We start from the raw sequence: 24,232 nt of genomic DNA on the forward strand, positions 1-24,232 counted from the left end.
GAACTTGCCCCACCTGCGGCAAGTTTTTTCATCCACTTTCATTACCATTAATTTATCATTTCTTTAATTCAGTCAGTAAGTACAAGTAATTACCCCTATGTTGTCCTTGGTATATTTGTTTGTTGACTTCTTATTATATGTAAGCGATGAAGGCGTTTAAGTACCTTGAGTCGTACAATTACTTTACAAGCGGTTGGATCACGAACCTGTCAACGAAACGGGTCCAGGATGGATAGTACTTCTGCTTGGGGAGGTAAGCCTTACACCGTCTTCCGGTGGGCGCTGGCATATACTGCATCATTGCTCACAGTACCGATTTCCCCCGTGGTTCCGCTGTCATTGTACTTTCACAACGCGTCTATTGCTCGCCCTACTACAGCATAGTTCCATGCCCTGACTGCAGCTTTCCGTCACCTATCTCCGAATTCTTTACAGCCTCCGATCATACTTACTGATTCGGTGGACGCTTGTCGTAAACTTCTGCGGGGAACCCTTCCCGCCGCAGATGCCTCTCTCACAGCACATTCCTTACGCACAGCGGTGGAGGTTGTGTGGATTCCTGATCTTACGGGACTGTCGGACAATGAAGCGGTTAACCATCTCACCTGTGAAGCTTTATGCCAGGCTCTCGACATTTCCGAACCAACTCCACACACTTCACGCTAAGCACCGTACAGACTAGAATCCCATGGCCTCCTCAACCGCGGTTTTCCCCTTCCCCCCCCCCCCCCCCGGCACTCCCGAGTGCACATGGCGATCTACTGCGGCAGGCGCAGTCCGACCCTTTGATCTATCCAACCTACCTACACGTTCTTTGTGCTTTCGCACATGAACAAACACCTGTCTGCCCTTTTTCAAGAGGTTACCCTAACTCCCAACACAATCTATGGCACTGTCCTCCACCTGCTTCTTCCCCCTCTCCTTCCTTTCCGTCTACCCTTATACCCCATCGGCTACATGGCTGACACAAGCCACCTCCTATACTGGCACGAGAGCGCATGGTGGAATTAATCAACGTTGAGTAGAAGGATTGCACCAGCGAGGCCTTGGACTGAGGACCTCCACCAGCCCCATTATTGAATTTATATAAAATGTGATATCTCTCTCTCACATTGCCGGCAGACTCCGAGACTGCCGCCACCACCATCGCATATGCCTCGGACTTATTTTCTCCATGCGTCGTTTTTTTCACACGATCGTATCGCACATGGTCTCCACGACGCGCACTGCATGTATCCCAGAATATGCATCGCCGCCTAATCTGGACTCGTCTCAGCCCACAGCTTCGATGATCTCCCTACGATGGTACACTGTGATGTTCTTGCAACTATGTCTCGACAATTATATATATATATATATATATATATATATATATATATATATACCAGAAAAAAGCAGTTCTGGGTCCGGGTAAATATTCACAGTGAAGTAGACGCGCGTATGACGCGGTTTCTTGACGCTTCGGCCGGGGTCCGGCCTTCATCAGAAGGCCGGACCCGGGCCGATACATCAATAAACCGCTTCATACGCGCGTCTACTTCACTGTATATATATATATATATTATAATACCGAGACCGATCAAGTTGTCCAGCGCTGTTTATTCCACCAAAGGCAACGCCCCCAGCTCACGCGCGAAGAAGTCGAAGAACAGTGACGATGATGATGGCTATGTACAAATGAAAACGACGAAGTACGTTAATAGTGCTTACACTAACTTCCCCCCGTCATGGAAGCGGCCAGCCTGGCCGCAGATTAGAGATTATCTAAACGGGGAGTGAAGGGCTTCATCCGCGAGACGTGAACAATTTCAGCATTCCGGCGGCGCCGGTCAGTGACGGAGTGTACTGGGCGAACGAGATAGTTCACTGCAGATGTTTGCTGCACAACGGTGTATGGGCCAATGTAGCGTGGAAGGAACTTCTCACAGAGGCCTGGGGTGCGGACTGGAGTCCAAAGCAGGACTTGGTCTCCAGGGTGAAAACGTAGGTCACGGCGTTTGTTGTCGCAGTAACGCTTGCGCTCAGCTTGGGTAGCTTCTGTGCTTTGCCGGGCGATTTGACGGCAATGTGCAACTCGGGCAGCGAAATCTTCCGGAAGCGACGCGTTAGGCGAAGAAGGTGCGAAAAATAGTTCTCTGTCGAATATGGTGGAAGGAGATCGTCCATACACAAGGAAGAAAGGGCTGTAGCCGGTAGTTCGTTGAATAGCAGTGTTATATGCGAATGTCACAAAAGGAAGAATTTTATCCCAGTCAGTGTGGTCAGGACGGATGTACATGGAAATCATGTCAGACAGCGTACGGTGGAAGCGCTCAGTAAGGCCATTGGTTTGCGGATGATAAGCGGACGTAGATTTGTGGACGGTATTAGTGGCTCGAAGAACTTCCTCGAGGACTTGTGAAATGAACGCCTTGCCACGGTCACTGAGAAGAACGCGAGGAGCCCCATGGCGCAAGACGATGGCGCGCAAGAAAAAGTCGGCGACCTCAGAAGCGGTGCCGGATCGCAGAGGGGCAGTCTCGGCATATCTTGTTAAATGGTCGACCGAAGTGACAATCCAACGGTGACCGGAGGGTGTCAACGGCAAGGGACCATATAAATCAATGCCAACAAATTCAAAAGGTGCGTCCGGGCAAGGGAGAGGTTGTAGTAAACCGGCAGGAGGGGATGTCGAGCGTTTGCGGTGCTGACATGACGCACAAGAGGCAATGTATTTGGCCACCGTTGAGGATAGGCCAGGCCAGAAGCAGCGGGTCTTTATGCGGTCGTAAGTCTTGTGGAAGCCTAAGTGGCCAGCCGATACATCGTCGTGAAGGGCCTCTAATACCCGCAAACGAAGGCAGCGAGGTAGAACTGGGACCCACCGGTGACCTGTTGGGTGGTAAATGTAGCGGTGTAGCACGCCACCTTGAAGGCGGAATTGTCGAAGTTGGCGTCGCAAGCGGCTGTTGGGCGGTTCGGCGAACCCACTAAGGCGATCCATGAGAGCTCGACAGTAGGAGTCGGCCCGCTGAAGCGAGACGAAATCAGAGCGTGATGAAAGCGTAACTTGGTCCAGGGATGTTATCGAGAGTTGGTGAGAGGCAGGCGTAGCATCGGAACGACGTGGTTGGGAAGACGACGGCGCGTTACCTGGAGAGAGTGAGAGTGGGCAGCGAGACAATGCGTCTGCATCATGATGGTGTTTTCCAGACTTGTACGTTATAGTGAAGTCATATTCCTGCAAGCGGAGTATCCAGCGTCCTAAGCGTCCTGACATGTTTTTCATTGATGACAGCCAACACAGAGCATGATGGTCGGTGACGATGGTGAAGTGGCGGCCGTAAAGGTATGGGCGAAATTTCTGAATCGACCAAACGATAGCCAGTCACTCTTGCTCTGTAATGGTGTAGTTCCGCTCAGCTGGAGAAAGTGTTCGGCTGGCATATGCTATGACTTGCTCTTTAGATGCTGTATTACGTTGCAGAAGTACTGCGCCAATACCTTGTGCGCTTGCGTCAGTATGGAGCATGGTGGGGGCACGATTATCGAAGTGGCGAAGCACTGGTCCGGAAGTAAGATGCCGCTTAAGAGCTTGAAAAGCCGACTCGCAGTCGCTAGTCCACGTGAAAGAGGCACCGGTAACCAGTAGCTTGTGTAGAGGAGCTGCTATTGCTGCGAAGTTGCGTATAAACCTACGAAAATATGACGCCAAGCCGAGGAAACTACGTAGATCTTTCTGTTGCTGGGGGCGAGGAAACTGAAGAACGGCACTAATCTTGTCGGGGTCAGGCTGGATGCCATCTTTTGAGACGACGTGACCCAATACTTTTATTGTTTTGGTTGCAAATTTGCATTTTTTTGTATTGATCTGGAGACCAGCATTCGCAAGGCACTTGAGAACTTCGTCTAATCGTTGAAGATGTTGGCTGAAGTCAGACGAAAAGATGACAATATCGTCCAGATAACAGAGGCATGTCTTCCATTTTAGACCACGAAGTACGTTGTCTATCATGCGCTCAAATGTGGCAGGAGCATTGCAAAGGCCAAAAGGCATCACGTTAAATTCATAAAGGCCATCCGGTGTAGCGAATGCGGTCTTTTCTTTGTCAGTCTCGTTCATCGGAATTTGCCAATATCCTGATCGAAGATCAATGCTGGAGAAATACTCCGCCCCTTGTAGTGTGTCCAAAGCGTCGTCAATTCGAGGTATTGGATATACGTCCTTGCGTGTGATCTTATTGAGCGCTCGATAATCCACGCAAAAGCGAACTGAGCCATCTTTCTTCTTTACCAGGACCACGGGAGACGCCCATGGGCTAGATGAAGGTCGTATTATCTTCCGCGCAAGCATGTCAGCGACCTGTTGTTCAATGACCTTTCGTTCGGACGGCGATACACGATAGGGGCGTCGTCGTATTATAGCGGAACCTTCGGTTTCGATACGGTGTGTAGCCGCAGGAGTTTGGCTCAACACAGAGGAACAGCTATCGAAACAGGCTTTGTGTTTTGCCAAGACCACCATTAAGGCTTCGGACTGCGCGGCTGTTAGGTCAGAACCAAGAACGGCTGGAGGAGGGAAAGAATCATCCAAACCTGAGGTTGGTGCTGGCGATGAAGAAGGGCAAAGCGTGACTAGAGAGATTGGTTGAGTGTCGGCGAGGGTTGCCACAGTCATCCCTTTGGGCAGCATCACAGGATCTGGGGTCGTGTTGCAAGCAGACAGAAGGGCGCGGCCGCGTGAAAACCGGACGAGACAGGTGGCAATGAGAATTCCGCGAGAAGTACAGCGGGAAGAAGGGGCGACTAGGGCGTCTCCGTCGGCGATCTGACTGGACGTTACGGCTACAACGTCTTCGTGACCAGGACGCAGGACGTAGTCTGAAGCGAGGACCAAGTTCACGCATGAAAGTGAAGAGTCCGCAACAGGTTCAAGCTCTGTATCTGTGATGTGGACAACTTCTTCTCTACATGAAATGACGGCTGAAGCAGAATGTAGGAAGTCCCAACCAAGTATAAGTTCATGGATACACGTTGGAAGGATGATAAACTCGATGTGGTGGCGTATGCCGTCGATGAGAACACGAGCAGTACACTGTCCGTCAGGGTGAATGAATGCATTATTAGCGCCACGCAAAATAGGTCCAAGATAAGGCGTTTTTACTTTACTGAGCCGGGAACACAGATCACTCCGAAGAACAGAAACGGCGGCACCGGTATCGATGAGAGCTGATGCGGGAACACCTTCGACAGTCACAGAAAGCATGTTGGCCGGGCGAACAGGAGGAATTTTTGAAGACCGATAAGAAGCAGTTTCCCCTCCAAAAACTGCAACAGTTAGTTTTCCGAGTGCTGGTCGACAAAATGGGAAGTGGGACGAAGTGGTGATGTAGAGCGCCGGTAAGGGGATGGAGAACGACGTCTGGCCGAACGGGAACTATGAGGCAGATTGGGAGCAGCTGGTGGAGACGGAGAACGCTGTTGAGGGAATGAGTGCGGTCCGGGATAGTAGTCGTCTGATCGGCGAGTGCGGTCTCTTTCGTGCTCAGCATAGCCTCGCCTTTCATCCTGCTGGCGCCGGCGGCAGAAGCGAGATATATGGCCGCGTATGCCACAGTAAAAACAAACCGGACGAGGTGGACGCCACTGAGGGTACGATGGCGCAGCAAGTGCTCTGGTTCCCATCGAAGCCAAATGGTCATAGGAAACGCCAGTAGGCACGGAAGTCACGGTAGGGGTGGGTAGCGAAACAACATCCGCGTAGGTAGGGGTGGAGCGCGCTACCGGAGCAAGATGCGTCGTGGGTGTAGTCATCGCTGTCAACTCCTGCTTTACGACCTCGCGCAAGTCGAAGGTGGGGGTTGGTGCGCAGGCAGCAGGGGGACGCTTTAGGTCTTGTAGTTGAAGCTCCTCGCGGATGATGGTGCGGATAAGAGCACGTAGATCTGGAGAATGAGCAACCTGAGGATCGCTGCTGTCATGTGGAAGACGAATAGACTGCAGCTCGTCGAGGCGTTGACACGTTGAAGTGATGTCTTGGACAGAAGCCGGATTTTGCACGATTAAGGCGTTGAACGCGACAGGCCCAATGCCTTTTAAGATGTGGCGAACGCGTTCGGCTTCCGTCATGCTAGGATTCGCACGGCGGCACAGAGCCAAGACATCCTCTATGTATGCGGTGTAAGACTCTTGGGGAAGTTGGCGGCGCGTTCCCAGCTTCTGTTTGGCGACTTCTGCACGGCCAGACGAGGAAGCGAAGATTTGCCGCAGCTTCGAGGTAAACGTGGACCAATCCGCGATGTCGGATTCGTGGTTGAAATGCCACGTCTTTGCAACACCGGTCAAGTAGAAGGCGACGTGCCTCAATTTCTGGGTGTCGTTCCACTTGTTACAAGAACTCACGCGGTCGTAGTGGTCGATCCAATCGTCTACGTCATCACCGCGGAGTCCCGCAAAGACAGGGGGATCGCGCTGAGGGCTCGTCACAGTCCAAGAGGACGCCGCAGGTGGGGTCGTCTGTGTGGTAGGGTTTGAGGCGCCGGAAGGGCCGGGGTCGGAAGTGTCCATTGTTGTAGGGGTAGCTGGGTGCAGGCGGCGACCGGAACGGAGCTCCAGGGAGGACGGGAACGCGAGAGGACGTCGGGATCTTGACGCACCTCCACCACTTTATAATACCGAGACCGATCAAGTTGTCCAGCGCTGTTTATTCCACCAAAGGCAACGCCCCCAGCTCACGCGCGAAGAAGTCGAAGAACAGTGACGATGATGATGGCTATGTACAAATGAAAACGACGAAGTACGTTAATAGTGCTTACAATATATATATATTTCGAGCTCGGCTGACACGAACTGGGCGCCGCACATTTCGATATGGGCACATTCCTATGTCGGCGCTTGAGATCGCGCGCATGCCAGCTACAAACTGTGCCGCTTCGCGCTAAGCATCCTTCCGCGCTCGCACTGGCTGTTTACGACCATTGGCAAGTGGAAGAGGTTTGTGTTCGCTCACTTTCGGCTTATCACCGTTTTAACGCTGTTCGAGCACCGAAATACTGCGCAAAGAACAATGGCCAAGAAGAGCGATTGTAAAAACACACTAGCGCTCCTTCAGTGCCGAGCCAGCCGAGCTGCAAGTGTCCCTCCGTAATGGCGGATCGGTATCCCAGAATTCCTGGCTGTGACACCAGGTGCAAGCTGCCTATACCATTTTGCAGCTACGCTTGTAACGCCGCTGCCGCGCTCCTCATAGTGTCTCCTCCGCGAATAATCAGAACACCTCGTGAGGAGCTCGAACACTGCCTGGCAACACTGATGCCACCGCAGTTCATACGCTTCTCGCGAATCACCCACATATTTATCCTGCGGAGACGTTGTGATTCTAGGACACCTAAGAAACTATACCATGACTGCGACATAGCGATCGACCTAATTCTCACCCATACATCGATTGCGCATTTCCGATTGCGCATATCGCAGCTACAAAAGGCCACAAAAGCGCTGCTGCGATATTTCAAAGCTACCGGATTGAGTCGGCGTCTGTGACCCGGACTGAGTGACCGACTGATATCCCCAGTGGACTTTCTCTTCTTTTGATCTTTCCGTTCCCCTTTCCCTTTCCCCAGTGTAGGGTAGCCAACCGGGCTCAGTCCTGGTTAACCTACCTAACTTTCATTTATCATTTTTTCTCTCTCTCTCTCCGGCGTTCGCAACCCCTCTTGGCGACGACTACACGATTCCGGCATAAAATTTTGCTGGGATTCTAGACGATCTACGTGATGATATTGTGTGCAGATCGGTACGCGATGTCTTAATGGGTTTCGTGCTGCTCCGGGAAGTTTGAACACAGTTTGCTTGCCACACAACATTATTCCTTTGAGCTGTTTCTATACTGACAATCTGACAGAGATTCCTGATTGCTAACCCTACTGCAACATGTCCCAAGTACGACGTCTACAGAATATTCCACATAGTACTCAGACGACTGAGGTTCTTCTAAATAATTTGATATTTACTTTTTAGAAGGAACCGTACGCCAGTTGTTCCTTCATGATCACTACTTCCGGACAACTTCAGCACTATGTTACCACGAACCTACAGAAACGACCCCTACATGACTCATGAAAGTTTTCTGGGCACGCATCGCGGTCACACTATGGCGCTCGAAGATCGCAGCCCTCCCCTCCCCCTCCTCCGTGACCCATGGCGACCTCCTGGTCCAATTCCTACGACTATAGTGCGCAAAGATTGTCATTTCCCGAAGCCTTCTGAACATCCGTGGCAAGCGAGTCCTGAGGAGGCACCGCGACTTCTACGGAAACAGCCACACCATCCGCAAAACTCTAAAGGTTTCGCCTGGACGACTCGTACTCTCCTTCTTCGCAGCTATCATAACCTTGTGCACTTGTGCTCGGCCTTCCGTGGCGGTTTCAACACGACGCGATAGTCTCCGTGAGAGGCAGTCTGCGCGCACAGGACGTTGCCTTAAGACAATGGCACGAGTGGCGAGCATCCGGCGGCAGCGGCGACATTACAGTGGCGCAAGCCTCGGAGTGCCGACGAAAGAGCGCGCGGGAAAGGCAGAAAAGAAAAAAATAAGAAAGAAGGGGGTGGGGGAGGAGCGATCCTCGGGGCCCGGGCCCGGGGCGCGCGAGACCCTCCCGTCCTCCCTTCACCTCCCTTCACCGCGTGGCGTCCCCTGGCGGTGCCGGGGTCCGCGCACGGCCGTCCGAGGCGCCGCAGTGCGCGGCGTCGCTGTGCCGGTGCGCGCGCCGGGTCGGGGAATGCGCGCCGCACTGGTGCCGCCGCTCCTCCTCCGGCCCCCCGTCGTTCCGCTGCTACTGCTGCTGCTCGTGCTGGGCGGCCGGTGGACGGCCACATCGTCGCTCACGGCCGAAGACGACGACGTCGAGCGCGAGGAACGCGCGCTGCACTACCGCGACCAGCCCGGCGGCGGCGGCGGCGGCACGTCTTCGTCGCCGTCTCCCGAGGATGAGCCCGAAGAGTTGCTCATCGCGGGCTTCTTCCCGACGACGTTGAACTTGAGCGAGGGCGCCATCGGCCGCGGAGTCGTGCCCGCGGTCAACCTGGCGCTGCGACACATCAACAGCAGCCCGCACTTTCTGCCGGGCTACAAGCTCGACATCATCTGGAACGACACTAAGGTCAGCGGGCGCCGGGACGCCCCCACTTTCGTTTTTCCCTAGTTCCCTTTTATTTTGCTCCCTTCGAGCTCGTCTTTGCTTTTTTCGTCCTCGTGGCTTAAGAAAGCCACCGAGTAGAGTTTTCAGAGTCGGCAACTTTTCCAGTACGAGGCCTTTTGATGTGGAGCCTACGGCTGTGTGGAGTACCCTCTTGCACACTGGACTCCTCCTGCACAGCACCCTTTCGACGACCACGCTCCGCCCGCCGTCAATGCATGGAACGATGGCTGGAACGACTGAATCGCGAAGTTTGCTACTTGTAGCGCGAAGCGAACCGGAGCGGCCCGCGCGGTGAGCTTTGTTGCAACGACCGTTGCGCCCCCTGGAAGACGCGGCGAACGGGTGATAAATCATTAGGGCTAACGTAAGTTTGCGCACATCACGAACAAAGAAACAAGGATGGGTCCTATTACAAATCACAACTTAGCTGCAGTTTGTCGGATACCTCCCGCGTGGGATGCTTCTGCATAGGCGCACTAAGTACAAGCGTACAGAGTTGATATGTGTAAACGCAACGGTTGCAAGCACTCATGGCCATAGTTTAGGATTCGTTTCATTACTTGATGGTTTGAGGCACGAGTGAGAAGTTTATTTTTCCCCTGCAAATTTGCATACAAAAACGCTCATTTGAGTGACGAATTCTTTGCATGTTTGTCGCGCAATAACACATAAGATATACTAGGACGCCATCGTCGAGCTAGGCAGTGGTGCGATCAGCATGTTTTGCATTGGTTTTTTAATCAATGCTCAAATCTAGAAAGGTGAGTTGTGGACACGAAGTAGTTATTTGTGATATAAAGAAAGAAACATCACGAAGAACTAACGAATGAATCTTTAAAGAAATGAAGTGAGAGCGAAATCGATCTCTAGCAATCAAGGTTCAATATTGTACTCACGACGCGGTCCCATCGAGCGAGCTTCACGCAACACTCACTCGCTGTCATTAGGAACACACTGCACGTCATGTTTGGAAGGAATGTAAGAAATAGCCAGGGTTCGTTCTTTCTTGGTGGTTGAACGAAGGTCATAGTGTTCACAATTTCATATTCTAGTCGCTACCATTTCCCATTTAATGCAATAATTTCCTTTAATCGTTTAGAGATCACACTTGTGCTATTGGAAATGTAGTACCTGATGAACACTTGCAGGCAAAAGAGCCGCGCACTTCCAGAGCACCTCTGCCTAATACAACCGCCTCGAGATAATTTCTTACTGCGGTGAGAGGAAATGCTGGCAGCGGGCATAGCACTGCTCGCAACTGATCTAGGGCAACTTGCCCATTTCAAAGCGGCTCTTCATTTGCGACGATGTATCAGCAGTCATGGCCGCGAAGACTATTGAACTCATGGCTTCAATCTCAGCTTGCTCCGTCAACCGACGGTGTTCCTTCATAGCCTTCTGAAACGCGAACAAAGAAGTTTCTCAGGGCCCTCCCCTCCTGGAGCCCCTAAAAGATTCGGTTTTCCAGTGCGAATGGCATCGCTATCTTCAAGAAGGCACTTCCTGCCACGAGCGTAGCAGTGAACCGTGCTCTGCTGCAAACAGTTGGTCCAACCCTGGGGAGCGGCGTTTTCTGGTTTTCAGAGCACGAACCAAAGTGAAACAGAGGGCTGTGATCCTGATTGATCTACCAATATCGGGAATATTACTTCGAGTGTGCGCTGATTGGCTGAGCCAGCAAAAGTAGACGCGACGAAAGGAATTGCACATCCTTCATTTTCACGTCCCATTTTTCACCGGTACACAGACAAGGGTGCCCGTGGTTATAGTGAGGTTAGGCTAGGTGGCACTGGACCTCATGTCGCTTAAAGTAAGGTGACCTGGAAATTGACTGATAGAGCTTACGGTCTCAATGTGTGAATGTTTTAGGGATGACAATGACATCCATTGTTTATATACGTCTACCTGTGACAGACTTGACAACGCCGTGATGTCCATTTGATTCGTGCAACGGCGAAATGACACAACGCAAGAAATAGTTGGCTGTTTTAGCAAGTCGTCGCCTTTCTGTGTCATACGTATGATGAAGCTCGACACAAGTAGCACCTGCATGCAGCCAAGATCATGGTATTGCGGATTGGCTACCGCGACGATTTCCTAAGCATACAAAGTGAATCCTTACGACATGTAACGACTCTCATAAGTACTTTCCAAATGTGATATCGTCATTTTCCTAACATTTATTTAGCATTTCTTATGCAAGCCTTAGACAACACTGTGTAGTAAAATAAAGCTTAACGAGTAACACAATATAATTATTCTAGAGGGAACTTGCAATTTGCAGGTTTTACCGACGAACGATGACTGCCGAAAGCAGAAGCGTTACAAATACAACTCGCAATTTGCATAGTGCACCAGTACGTGGTATAACGCGTCTTTGTTTTCGTTGTTCGTAATCACCCTAAAATCGTAAAAGGGGCATATGGCGCTGCGTGTGCAGAATGAGGAACGCTTACGTGGAGCCTAATCTGCAGCAAGAGCTTGAAATCGTTTCAGTAGCCGATAAAACGAATGGAATGAGATCTAGAGTCGAACAGAACTGACTGCAAGCAGACTTGGTTAAAGTGTGCTGTCAAGTGAGCAACTTGGAAAGGAAGCAGCATACTTATTTGAACCTGCGGTGCCGGTACTATCCTAAGTGCTCTGCCTTCCGTTAACGTTGAAATATGGCGCGTATGCACAGAACACACGTCAATCTACACGAGGTTATGGTTAAAGACCAGCAGAATAGCTGCTGCAGCTGTGAATAAAATTATGGCGTCGTCTAGACAGCCGGCGCTTACTGTCGACACAGTGTAGTGTTACCTAACTTTGATCGAACTCTCTCGCGCTGCCGTGGAAGAATTAAGCGTGGATTTAGACAACGTCGAGAGAAGAGAAGCCATCACGCGGAATAATTGAGTACTTGGCAGCGGAAAATCAGGATGCCGGAATAAAACATCGCCATCGAGTGCCTAGCGGGAGCAACTCATACAGCATTCGTATATATTTCGGTGTTCTTTCATTCATGACTGCCCCATAACACTTCGTCGGAAGAATGCCCCTTGCTCGAGTGCCATGACCGGAGCAAGTGACGTCGCTGACGCAACAAACCTCATTGCACGCATCGAATGACTGGTCGGGGCGCCTCGCACCACTGATATGACGTATACCATCATTCTGCACCTCTCGGGAACAACTAAAACAATGCTGATAAAAAAAAAAAAAACTCGCTCCCGTTCGCTATCTGGTTTCATTAATTTCGGCGGTAACCCTATCGCGATGTCGCTTTGATATATATATATATATCGCCAGATATCCTCAAACTGAAACACTACACTTCTATGCCTTCCCGCTTCCTACCATATCTGGCGCGCTGTTCTGAGCGAACACAATTTCGCTTCGTAGAAAGGCTTTGCTGGGGCTTTTGGAGAGGAGCTCTTCTTACGGGGTCCGAAGATTTTAATTACCACCCTTTCAATAGCGGCCATCTTGGACTTTCCAAGCGGAGGATATAAAACTGCGAAGTACTGTAAAGGCAACGCACTCACACACGTCTGCGAACAGCTCAATTCTTCTGCAGGCATTGCTGCCACGTAATTTGACGACAGCTTTACGCAACAGTTACAACGACACCTGATAACAGTGATGATTTGGTGAAAGGCGATCGTTGTTAAAAAGGAAAATAATGTACGCGTGCCAATATTTGGTCATCGTGATAGTGGATCAAATTGTCGCCATCGAACGTGGTGATTAGAAAACGCGGGTCTCCTCGATAACGTTTCTAAGGTACGATTTCCTTATCTTTTCTTGATGTCCTTGTCTTTGCCTCCCTACCTCTTCGTCACAAGGGCTAAGCCGCTTTGTCATGGAAAAAAAATTCAACAAAAATAAAAGTGCATGCTTTAACCGATGGTTGTACCTTAACCCGCCTAACGCACCTACTACTACTATCGGCATCCTACGTGCAAACAGTGGCGGAGCAAAAGTTGCTGCGCGATCGATATTCACACCAAACAACAAACGATAGGTTACCTGACCTAGATCGTAATTTATTGTCCAAACGAGTCGATGCCATGCAACAATTTGATGAGACTATTTTCCTTTACTATGCTGTTTGTTTTTCCCTGGTATTAAATGTGGAAGCGCATTTAGGATTTAGAAATGGCCTCTCGAGGTGCAAGTGGCAACTTTTGGCGGGGCACGAGCAAAAAAAAAAAAGAAAAAGAACCACGCGTTTCTACCGACTAAACTATGCTTCTGGTTTTACTTTTTTCTTGTCGTATACTTGAAATGAATACGAGAGAATGTTGACGCGAATGACCATTGACCAAGCGTTGCCGGTTTTTAGCCGTAAGAAATCATGAGCAGAGAACACCTCCCGGTGTCGTTAAATGACCCTTCATAAGACGAAAATGTTTATATCGTATATAAGCTATACATGTATGACACAAATCAAGTTTGTCCACTTCAGATGCTCGAAGAGATGAAGTTTACAGAACTGGCGACATTTACGCTTGGTGCAGGGTTAGTGATAGATGAACGTTGTTCATCACTTTTTTTTTAAGTTCACCCATATTTAAAAAAAAAAGACATTCTAAGAACTGCGGGACCCCAATTCTAAATCATGCTTCTCTTACAGTCGCTGACATGCAACACATTTTGCTGAATTCGGTTCGGCGGTTGTAGAATGAGAGCTTTCCCTTAATAATGTCTAGAGCCCGAAGCATGCGTTCACACCAGCCGGCCGAGGGCCCCTCTAAATCGCATGTCGTGGAGACCCTGCTTGCCAATAGATGGCGCTGCCGTCAGCGCCTGTCTAGGGCGCCTCGATAGCAAGCCCGGCTTGCTATCAGCACGCCGCATCAGCACGACAACCAGGCGGCGCTGCTATCCAGTTATCCTACGCGCGTCGGCTGCTGTATTAGAGAGTTTTAGATTAGGGGAACGCAAGGCGTTGGGGCCCCCTAGTGCTTGGGTCCACGGTACTGCGCATGCGCAAACGGTCTACGCGTGCACAGTACCGTGGTCCCAAGAGCTAGGGGTCCCAACGCCTTGCGTTCCCTTAATCTAGAGCTCGCTATTATGAAGCTGATGTATAGACTTGCTCCAGGCCATTACGTCGTAGAGATAGCCACCACTGCGTATACCCCGAACCTGGTGGTTCTGACAGGCGCGTGGTTCTACTGGTCCCGAGCCTTCTACAGCTACACATGAAAACAAGCTAAGCCGCAGAATATTGCGGCCATTCATTGAAGGGGTTCGACAGAGAAATAGCAAAAAGTGCTTCTTCTTTATTCTAACCTTGCGCGTGCGCGATAGGGAGGTCATAGATTTCTTGCTTACAAACGTGAAGCCTGTGCATACGATAGGCGAAACCAGAAGCGACGACCGCAGCGACACCTGCTTTAGAATGCAGGGCAAATTTCATCCGCTCTCGTCCACGCCGTGTGCGTGTGATTTAGCATAATGATTTTCAGCCGCAGAACACCTCAGTCATTTTCACGCGTCTTATAAGCCCTCGTTTTAGTAGTGGTCAGACCAGCATAACTAATAGTTCCATTACTTTTTACTACAGGTTAACGTTTAACAGCATGCCGTGCACTAATGCTCACTGTTTTGCTTTAAATTTCGAGTATGAGATGCCCATACGGAAATACAGTTTTGCGAATGAGTTACTGGCAAAGAGGACACCAATCCTTAATTGTCAAAAGGAAGCGCCTGTTCACAAATGTATAAAAATTAGAAGTTGGTGTAAGACAAATGAGACTTTGCAGTTGTAACGATCTATAATGCGTGCGCTATAAGAGCAGTACGACAACTGAAGTAACAACATATAGCAATACAACGAAGCGGTAATAAAACCATATGCAAATGAGAATGGAAGGCGAGTAAAACAAAGCAATAACGTTGGTTAGCGCGGTGCGTTAATTATCCAACTTTCTGAATCATCTGATTTTATGATTTTGTTATTATCTGTGTATGTTGTTCTTATTTTACATACCTCAAGGTGCATTCATTGGTTTTTTCTGCTTGCTCTATTACAATGTATATGCAATGCAATTTGTTCTTGTACGTTGTATTCAGATGTATTGTACGCCCTGCCTGAATCAGATGTGTTGACATTGCTTGTTTTATTATTTTTTCTCCACTCCTGTAATGGTACTAAAGAAAGGGCTGACAGTATCAATAAAGAAAGAAAAAAAAAGAAGAAAGAAAGTTAGCGCAAAAGTAACTATAATGATGTCAAAATAGTCGCTTATACAATGGCTTCCACATAACACAAGCTGTGCATCCGTTGATGCAGAAGTATAAAAAAAGAGCAGTCTCGTTCAAATAAGGAAAAGGGTCCGCAGGAATATGGAGTTTTCAAGTGCTCGATGGTAGCCGTAGGGTTGAGGCAACGCGTGCTTCGCCAGAGCATAGATTTTCGGACAATAAGGTCATAGCAGGGGTGCTAGGAAAAGAGGAAGAAATACGGGTGCACAGTAAGAGCAATGCGGTCCGCAGTGTCATTGTTGCGTTCGCGACCCTGTGCAGCTGCACGAAGTGGAACACTGATGTTAACACGTCAAACCACGTTAAGCGCGTGAACCCAGCTCACAAACGCGCATCGTTCGTTGCCACTTGTTCGAGCTGCCGCGTCGAGGCTGTCTGTGTATATATATGTATATATATATATATATATATGGTCAGTATCGCATAGCTTCACTTTACTTTCGCTGCGTCGCGACCTGCCCATCTTGTATCACAGCCAATTCTCGTCCCGCGTCTCCTTAACACCGTCCTTCTATCGCATTAAGCGCCGTCTCTTCGGAAGACCCCCGCTCTCTGTCGTTACGCCCCGCGAACCGGCCCCGCCTCGCTACCTGTGCCGGCTCCAAACCTCGACCCGCCGCAGAAGCCGTGAAATGATTCGTTAATGCGCCGAAAGGCTCCCCTTTACGACGCCTTTCGGGCGAAACGCCCTGGCGCTGCGCACGCCACGACTACGTGTATAGCGCGCGTGCGACGCCGGCTGGGGTAAAGCGCAACAGTGCGCGTTTTACAACCAGCACCTCCCATCGCGCGCAGGTAACGCGTCGTAAGGGCCAGGTGAACGAAGACCAAAGCAAGAACTAAGCTAGAAAGAAAAAGTAATAAAATTAGGGAAAAGAAGAGAATAACGGAAGTGTCTATAGCTGTTCACCTTGGGCGGAGGAGGTTGGTCGTAAAGACGGTGGGGCGCCTGGCTACGGGAGACACGCCTTCTCAAACTGAAAACGAAAAAGAAAGGAGAGCGACGGGCCAGAAAAAGCTGCAATGTAGAAACCGTAAAGGTCGCCCTCTGTTTCCTGGGTGGTCGTCACCCGGAAAAGTGGGCGGGTTGTAATGAAAATACAGAGATAAAAGAGCTAGAGAGAGAGGGAGATAAACATTTACTGCACCTTACGGCACGCCAATATGTCATACAGAATCGTGCTGCGTAATCGCCGTCGCATCAATGTAATATCCCGCGGTGTCGTCCTTGATGTGTCGGAAACACCCGGTGCTGATAACGTATACACCGTTTTAAACAGAACAGAAACTCGCTTTTTCTGCTCTTTTACATAGTGACGTGCCTGAACTCAAGAGAGAGAGAGAGAGAGCAAAGAAAATAGAAGAGAGGGAAGGCAGGGAGGTTAACCGCACGCGCGTCTGGTTTGTTACCCTGCATTGGAGGAAAGGGTAACAGAGAGAGAGGACAGAAAGACAGCAGAGTTTAGCGCACTTTTAAAGGTCCGCACCGCTTCTACACACGGTCGCCAAAACGTGTCGACTTGAGGTAGTGCAACAACGCTTTCGAGGCTTTCGTGGTTTTCGCAGCTGTCGCGCAACAAAGCTGCGCCCTTGGAAGAAGAGGGAAAGAAAGGTAAAACGGATGAAAACGTCACTTGTTTACAGCAGGTTATGTCGGGCCAATACACTTCCACAGCTTCTGGTACACGAGGAGTGTTCGCCTTGGCACCAACGTAGCATACTGTGACGTTGCAATTTAACGGCGTCCATGCCTGTACGCGTGGCGTTGTCCTTGCGACGCTCAGATCAATGCAAAACCCAGCGCTTATGCAGCGCTGACCTATTTCACGCAGCTGTCACCTCTGAATGGCTCGAAAACCGTTGAAATAACTATGCGCTGTTGTCTTTGCAGCGCCGGAAAATTGGTACGAGCGAAACGACGTAGGTGCTGTTATAGGAATTCGGCTTTTACCAACTGTACTTAAATTGGCAGACGCGGCTTACAAGGCTCGCCGATGTGTTCTGTGTGCAATGCGGGCGCGCGTCATGTTTTGCGGGAGTGCAGTAGATGCGCGTAAGGCCGGCATTCCCGGAAGGCCCCGCTGCATTCGTACCACGACTCTGGCTAATTAAAATCGCGAAATATTCATGGCTCGCGGAGGCACGCCGCTGGCACCCACTGCATGCAGCGAAAGTGCTTATATTATTATATTATTATTATATGAAAATTCCAAACGAATTGTCGGTGGCGTTGCCATGGCGCTTCGCAAATATCTATAGTCGGCGACAACCAAATTACAAACAAGCTCCCCCCCCCCCAGAAAAACGTAGCGCACCTTCCCTCCACCTCTGAGAGAGAGAGCCGAGCATGCTGGAGTTCGCTCGAAGCTTAATGACTTTGCTCTGCTAACGTACTCGTTAGGCCAGTTGGAAAACAGAGGCTAGATGTTTCAAGTGGCTGAGCAGTCATGCCAAGATCGCCCATTAAACTTGGTCTAGACGCTTAGGTTTCATCCTGACACCGGTGACACAAAGACCGATATGAACGAATATATGTATATATATATATATATATATATATATATATATATATATATATATATATATATATATACTCGCGCACATTGCGTTCCGAGTTGGACAGGGTACATGTAATCTTGCAATTCTTAGGTGTCTCACCAACTATACGTATATGTACGCTAGGTAGTCATCCATGCCGTATATGCGGGTTACAGTGCTACACTGTTTAATCACTGGACTTGTCCATACCAGGTCCTAGGTTCTTGAGTAAGTTATTTCTCAGAATTCTGACGATGGCAGCCCACAAAAAATTTTTTTTAAAGAATGAGACTCAAGCGAACGCCTTTTATCTTAACCCTTTTAGACTATTAATAAGACTTGGCGATCGCAGCTACGGGCTTTAACGGGGCTATACGCGCATGCTGAATGTGTGCGCATGTCTGCAGAAGTATGTGCCGTTTGCGTGTTTATGGGATCAATGTGTCCTCCACCCAACACGTGGAGCAAGCCGTCACCAAAGAATTGCAGATTTCTTTCGGAGGCAGCGTCTCTCGAAATATTGCTCCTCCGGACTGCCAGTTACACGCGGCACCTGTGATTCGTTGTTTACGCGAGAAATAGACGTGAAAGGGGGGGTCGAAAGTACGAACACGCAAGAAACAGTTCTGCGGTGTGTTCTTACCTATCGCCATCGCATCAACCTGAAAATTTTCCGGTGCTGTTTTTTTAGACGTCAGATTATGGCAACGCTAAACGGACAAGCCGGTTTGTTTATAGTTCCGGCGGTCAGTGAAGGGTGTAAATTTTTATGCGAGTTCCGTGTAGGTTATTATTATTATTATTATTATTATTATTATTAGTAGTAGTAGTAGTAGTAGTAGTAGTAGTAGTAGTAGTAGTAGTAGTAGTAGTAGTAGTAGCAGTAGTAGTAGTAGTAGTAGTAGTAGTAGTAGTAGTAGTAGTAGTATCATTACGGCAGGCCCAGTGTTAATTCCATGACGTCGTGAATAGCCGTCCAGCACAAAGCCCCAGGGAGCTAGTCGCTTACCAACACCTCTCGCCCATTTCCAACAAAACAGGTGGCTTCTAAGTGCAAGATCGGCGGTGGTTCTTCCGAACACGACATTTTGTTCCTCCTCTTTGAAAGAGGACGTCGTCAGTCGGGCGGCTAAGCCGACGCAATTCAGAAGCTCGCCCCCCTGAAAAAACGCCGACAACGAAGCGAGGAGGGAAGGGAAGCGAGTTGTGAACCTTTGTATCGGCGCGCCGCGACAAAAGGACGACGAGACATCGCCGCAGTCTAGTAGATGCACAGGGAGGCTGCTTTCTTTGTCGGGGCACCGCTTCCAGGCGGCGCACGCGGGGTCATTTGCATGTTCCTCGCCACCCTCAACGACACGGTAACCCTTCTTTTCTTTTTTGCTCTTCTCTCTCTCTCTCTCTCTCTCAAACTTCATTTCTTTCTTTCGTCTTTTGGCTCCTTCATTCACGAGCACAATGTGGCGCGAACGAGCCAATCAACTCGGGCCACTCGCGTGGTACAGCTTTCGCGCCTGAGTTCTTCATTGAAGGTCTTCGTCACTTTCCGGCGTACTTGCGTAGGAGTTGTCAGTGGTTGTTGTCTCGGAGGACGTTAATTCCGTGTCATCCGAACCGGTGGCCGCTTTTACTCCCGTTCATTTCTCTCTGTTTAGGCAGTGTCCCGAAAAAAAAATTAAGATATTGATGCTGATTGTAGTATGATAGCGTATTGTTCATTCTTATGACGCATGGCTGCCGAACGCATTGGTGCGGTAGCGCATTATCTTTGGGAAAAGCATGACGGGGATACGGTGGCATAGCAAAGCTATTTTGACTTTTGGCAGTGTTTTGCAAATATAGGATTCTCTCTCTCTCTCTCTCTTTCTTCCTGTTATTTTTTTTTAACTGTGATTTCGGCATAACCGGCCTTTCCTTCGAACGAACTTCCAATGTTTCACGTTAAATAAATAACAAGAAGCAATGATCTGATCTCAATTTCTGGCCACCTTTTGTAGTGGCCGGAATTCGAAAACGTTCGTTTGTCATGCGCCCGTTAAAGCCCAACGGGTCAAAATTAATACGGAATCCGGGGATACAGTGTCACCCACACGTTGCTTTTGGACGTCAAATGACATCTGTCGCTCAGCACTGGCAACCCGCGTTTCACTTTCATTATGATTCTTGCTGCTGTGAAATTGTGCTTGGCTTCATCTGGCAGCCAGCCCAGTCCTGACGGCCCAGTCAATACTGCATCATAAATATCAATATGCTCGCAAAACAAAAAAGACGCGCATTTTTCTGCAAGCTGCAAGCAAAATGAACGTCACTCATCTTGTCGCACTTTCCACCTCGGTACATAGATATTTTTTTTTTTTTTTTTGATGCGAGGATAAATGCCTCAGGGCATACAAGGGTATGTGATGGGGGTGAATAAGGATGATTAAATGAATGAAAAAAGATTTGCTGACTTAATGAAGTCCAAGAGGGACCGATAATGCGGTCCCTGCGTCCAAGCAGTGTAATGGCTCAGATTATGCGGCGAGAGTCCCGCTGCTGCGAGGTGCCGGAGCCTCGTCGGTTTGAGTGCAGGGCAAACCCACAGCAGGTGGTGGATGTCGGCTTCAACATCTCGCGACTTGCAGAGCGGACACTCAGGACGAGGATATAGCGGGCGAAAGTGCGGCCACTTCCTAGTCACGGCAGGAGTGAGGGCTACCCCGACCCGTATCCTCCGAAGCGCAACCTCCTCTGCACGGGTAAGACCGCGGGGGAGGTTTACCGCACACGGAGGTATGAGAGCACGTGTGCGGCGCCGGAGGTGCTCCTTTCTTGTTAAAAGGAGGGTGGCATCATCTACGTGAAAGAGTTGAGGCAGTGACGATGGAGAGGTCGCTAGACGGGTCGCAGAATCCGCACGGCTTTGGAAGCTTAGAAGGTCGCGTGGGATCCACTCGACAGATATTGGCTGCGGGATGCGTACTAGATGTCACGTTGTGGTGAAGAACTGTCAAAATTGTGATGTAAGAATTTAACTCTTTATCGCGCAGACGTGCGGTCCAGAAATACGGGCAACACTCAAATCACTGCAGTAGAGGCGAGCGCAGTCTTCAGTCATTGCATCTAACTCACGGATCAACTACGCCTGCTCTTTGCACTGCATGCCACGTTACATTTCAGAGTAATCACTCGCACTCGCGCCCATCCGAGAACGCGTCAAGACTATTCTCATCACAAGCGCAATGTCATTAGACAAGGCTTTATCGGCGTGGAATCGGTGGGAACAATAATTGCATTTCGACTACAGTATACGCGTTTTGCACCTAGCGATAATCGACATCAGTTATAATGCGGTGAAGAATGGTCACCGTGAAAAAGTGAAACAAACCAGGCGTGATAATATTAAGGACGGTGACGGTACCAGCTCTGAACTAGGCCTCTGGTAGTAAATCCATTGACCTAACTAGTGCCGCCTTCGAAGGGATGTACAGCCGAGGGATTCTTTAACAATACCGCGCGGGCGTCGACTGGCCGGCCGATCAGCGCCTTCTAACGGTTCGAAGCGACGAGGTCAGTAAGAGTAGCGCGTACGAGGACTGAAACGAAAAAGCAAAACCAGGAAAGAAATAAAAAAGCTGGTTTAATTGAAACTTGACTAGCTTACACGCTATCCCAGGATCGAAGAGCTAGCCTCAATAAAGCGCATTAAAAAGAACAAACCGAATGTTTTTTTTTTTAATGTCATCCACCAGCTCCGGAAGGTTAGGTGATGTTTCAAATGGGCGACTGATTTCCGTCCAATCAGAATGCATTTCAGCTTCCCTCCAGCTTTTCATGAGTATTTTATTTTACCTCAATCAAAGGCTCCATCCGTTTCCAGCTAGAATTAGTCTTGAATATCTGAACCTGACTGCGACTGACGCTTGTTCCGCTTCCGCGTTTCCGCTGTTCTTTTTTTTTTTTTTTGAACGTTTCGGGGACAAAGCGCTTCTTCCATCCTTCTCATTTGCATGTTTCCGTCAAAAACAATGCGAGAGAGCTCGGGAGAGGGGGAGAGAAAGCGCAGAAAAGAGAAGGCACACGCACTTTTGTTGTTCCTCCGTCACGTCACTAGAAAACGAGCCAATCAGATGCGGCGACTGCCACTAGAGTTCTGGGTCGGACTGCCGCATAGGGCATACACACATCTCCCGTTGGGGTTTCAAATAGAGTGAAGGCCGCACTAGGGGACGCTTTGCGCGTTCCTCATCCTTTGGGGAAGGAGGGCGGGCGAGGGAAAAGAAGGCGGCGATGGGGAAAGAGCGGTTCATTAGCGATCGCTGGATAGCGGCCGTGGCCACTACGGAGTCACAAGAGAGAGAGGGTTTGAGAGGGGAAGGGTGGAGAGTAGTAATTGAATGAAATGCAGCTAATGAAAGGTCATTATTGTCACCCGTTCAGTCGCGAAGCTCCTGCGCGACCCTTCCGGGCTCCATCGACGCAAAGGACCCCCCCGGGCAACCACCATCGTCGCGGGATCGATGCCTGTTTTTTCCGCTGCCAGCTATAGCTTGCTTTCGCCCGAGAGCGCAGGGCGCTGGTCGCGATGCGAGCGCCCCCTGGCAGGCTCGTTGAACCGCGTTACGACTTGCTCGTAGCGTCATTTTTCCGGCCGTGCGCTGTGCCACCAGAGAAACAGGACAGATAATTGAATTGCCAATGGGGTGTCATTTCCCCGAAGCGACGCACGGGGTGTCCCTTTACGACGGTTTACGTTTAGCCTCTATTGTTTAAATTTGAATGTCCAATTGAACGCCGCTGAGGGGTCCGTCGAGTTTTGCGCTCCGAGTAATGTACCATAGCAGTACGTACTGCCTGAGCCAGCAAGCAGCAGCAGATTGCGGTGCCAACGCCGCATGCTACCGATGCCCTGCGCGACGAAAGACCGAGGAAGTAGCAGCGGCCACCAAGGTCGGCAGAGCGCAGCAACTAAGCCCAGAGAGAGTGAGAGAGAGATACGGACCGTGCACCGGCTTCCGAGAGTGAGAGCGAGGGTGACGTGGCGTCGCGGCGATGTCCTCTTCCCTAACGCAGCACCTATGCTCTACTCCTTCGAGGCGCGCTCGTGAAGTGGCGTCGCAGCCAATGGGAATTTAGGTGCCGTTTTTTTGGCTTGTCTAGAAGACAAACGCCGGCTTTTCTCGCTCAGTGGGCGATCTGATGCTTTCGAATCAAAATAAAACGTAGCTCTAGCATTGCTGGCACGCGACGCGTCTTTGTCTAGGGCAGGTATATGGATAGCATGGGACGGCACCATCCTCTGCAAAGACTGGCTTTAGAATAAGTCGGTTAGAAAACCAGCGCCGAAAGTATTTAACTATGTACCTTATGTATAAATAAACTTCTCCATGCCCTAAACTACTGCATGAAAACAAGTAGCAGTGTTGGCCGAAAGGCGAAGCATCAATTGCGATAGCAAATGGACAGCTATACAAAGTAAGGATAGTAGTTTTATAGGCCCTATATACTTGGAAACATTCGCTTACTATATAAATTAACAAGCATGGTGTCAGAACGCACAGGCAAACATGAACACATCACAATCGATGACCGCGGACATTCACTATCGAAACGCTGGCGGGAGGAAGCGTGGCAGCAGAAGCGAGCGAAGTGACCTTCGGGCTGTCTATCGCTTGAACGCAAACTGAGCGGCGAGAACACAGCGTGCACAAAGGTGTGAGCCGTCTGCACATGGCTTTCAAAATAAGGCGCGCGCGACCGCGCAAAATACACATCTGCTGCCGAAGTAGGACGCTGCTGCCCCCTCCCTCTCGCGCTGCATCCGCGCTTTCCTTCCTCGCTCGCTATTGCTAGCACATATAGCATACGGCGCGCGGTGACGGTATCATAGCCCTTGGACTTTATACTGAACACCACGGCGACGCCGACGGCAAAACTGCGCCTGGAGTGACCGCATAACTGCTAACGTAATAAAAACCTCGGTACTCAAATTCCCAAATCGCGGACTATAGAGGCGTCCAAATTAACGTATCATCATGAACCACGCCACGAAAGGAATAACCGACCGCCCCTCGGGCAACGGAAATCGCGGCAAGCGACCGCGTATATTCCTCCGAAATCTAGCTTTCCCGAGCAAACTTTTCGGCGTATATACAGTGCTGAAACGGGTAAATGGCCGAACAACCAGGGCTCACACAAACCAGAACCTCAGGGGACGTGGCCTCAGGGCGAGTCCCGGCCGATGAACATACACGCTGTCCAAAAAAGCTCAGTGAGAG

General features: G+C 49.9%; 1 protein-coding gene across 1 annotated transcript in view; it reads left to right on the forward strand.

The window, feature by feature from the left end:
• The first annotated feature begins 8,698 nt into the window (after positions 1 to 8,698).
• The window catches only part of GABA-B-R2 (gamma-aminobutyric acid type B receptor subunit 2), a 377,441-nt gene continuing 361,907 nt past the window's right edge, over positions 8,699 to 24,232 (forward strand). The window contains exon 1 of the mRNA XM_050167418.3: positions 8,699 to 9,140. Within this exon, the coding sequence (XP_050023375.2) occupies positions 8,760 to 9,140 (381 nt within the window). The 5' untranslated portion in view covers positions 8,699 to 8,759. The remainder of the gene's footprint in view (positions 9,141 to 24,232) is intronic.

The sequence above is a fragment of the Dermacentor andersoni genome, chromosome 11, assembly GCF_023375885.2.
Source record: "Dermacentor andersoni chromosome 11, qqDerAnde1_hic_scaffold, whole genome shotgun sequence".
NCBI lineage: Eukaryota > Metazoa > Arthropoda > Arachnida > Ixodida > Ixodidae > Dermacentor > Dermacentor andersoni.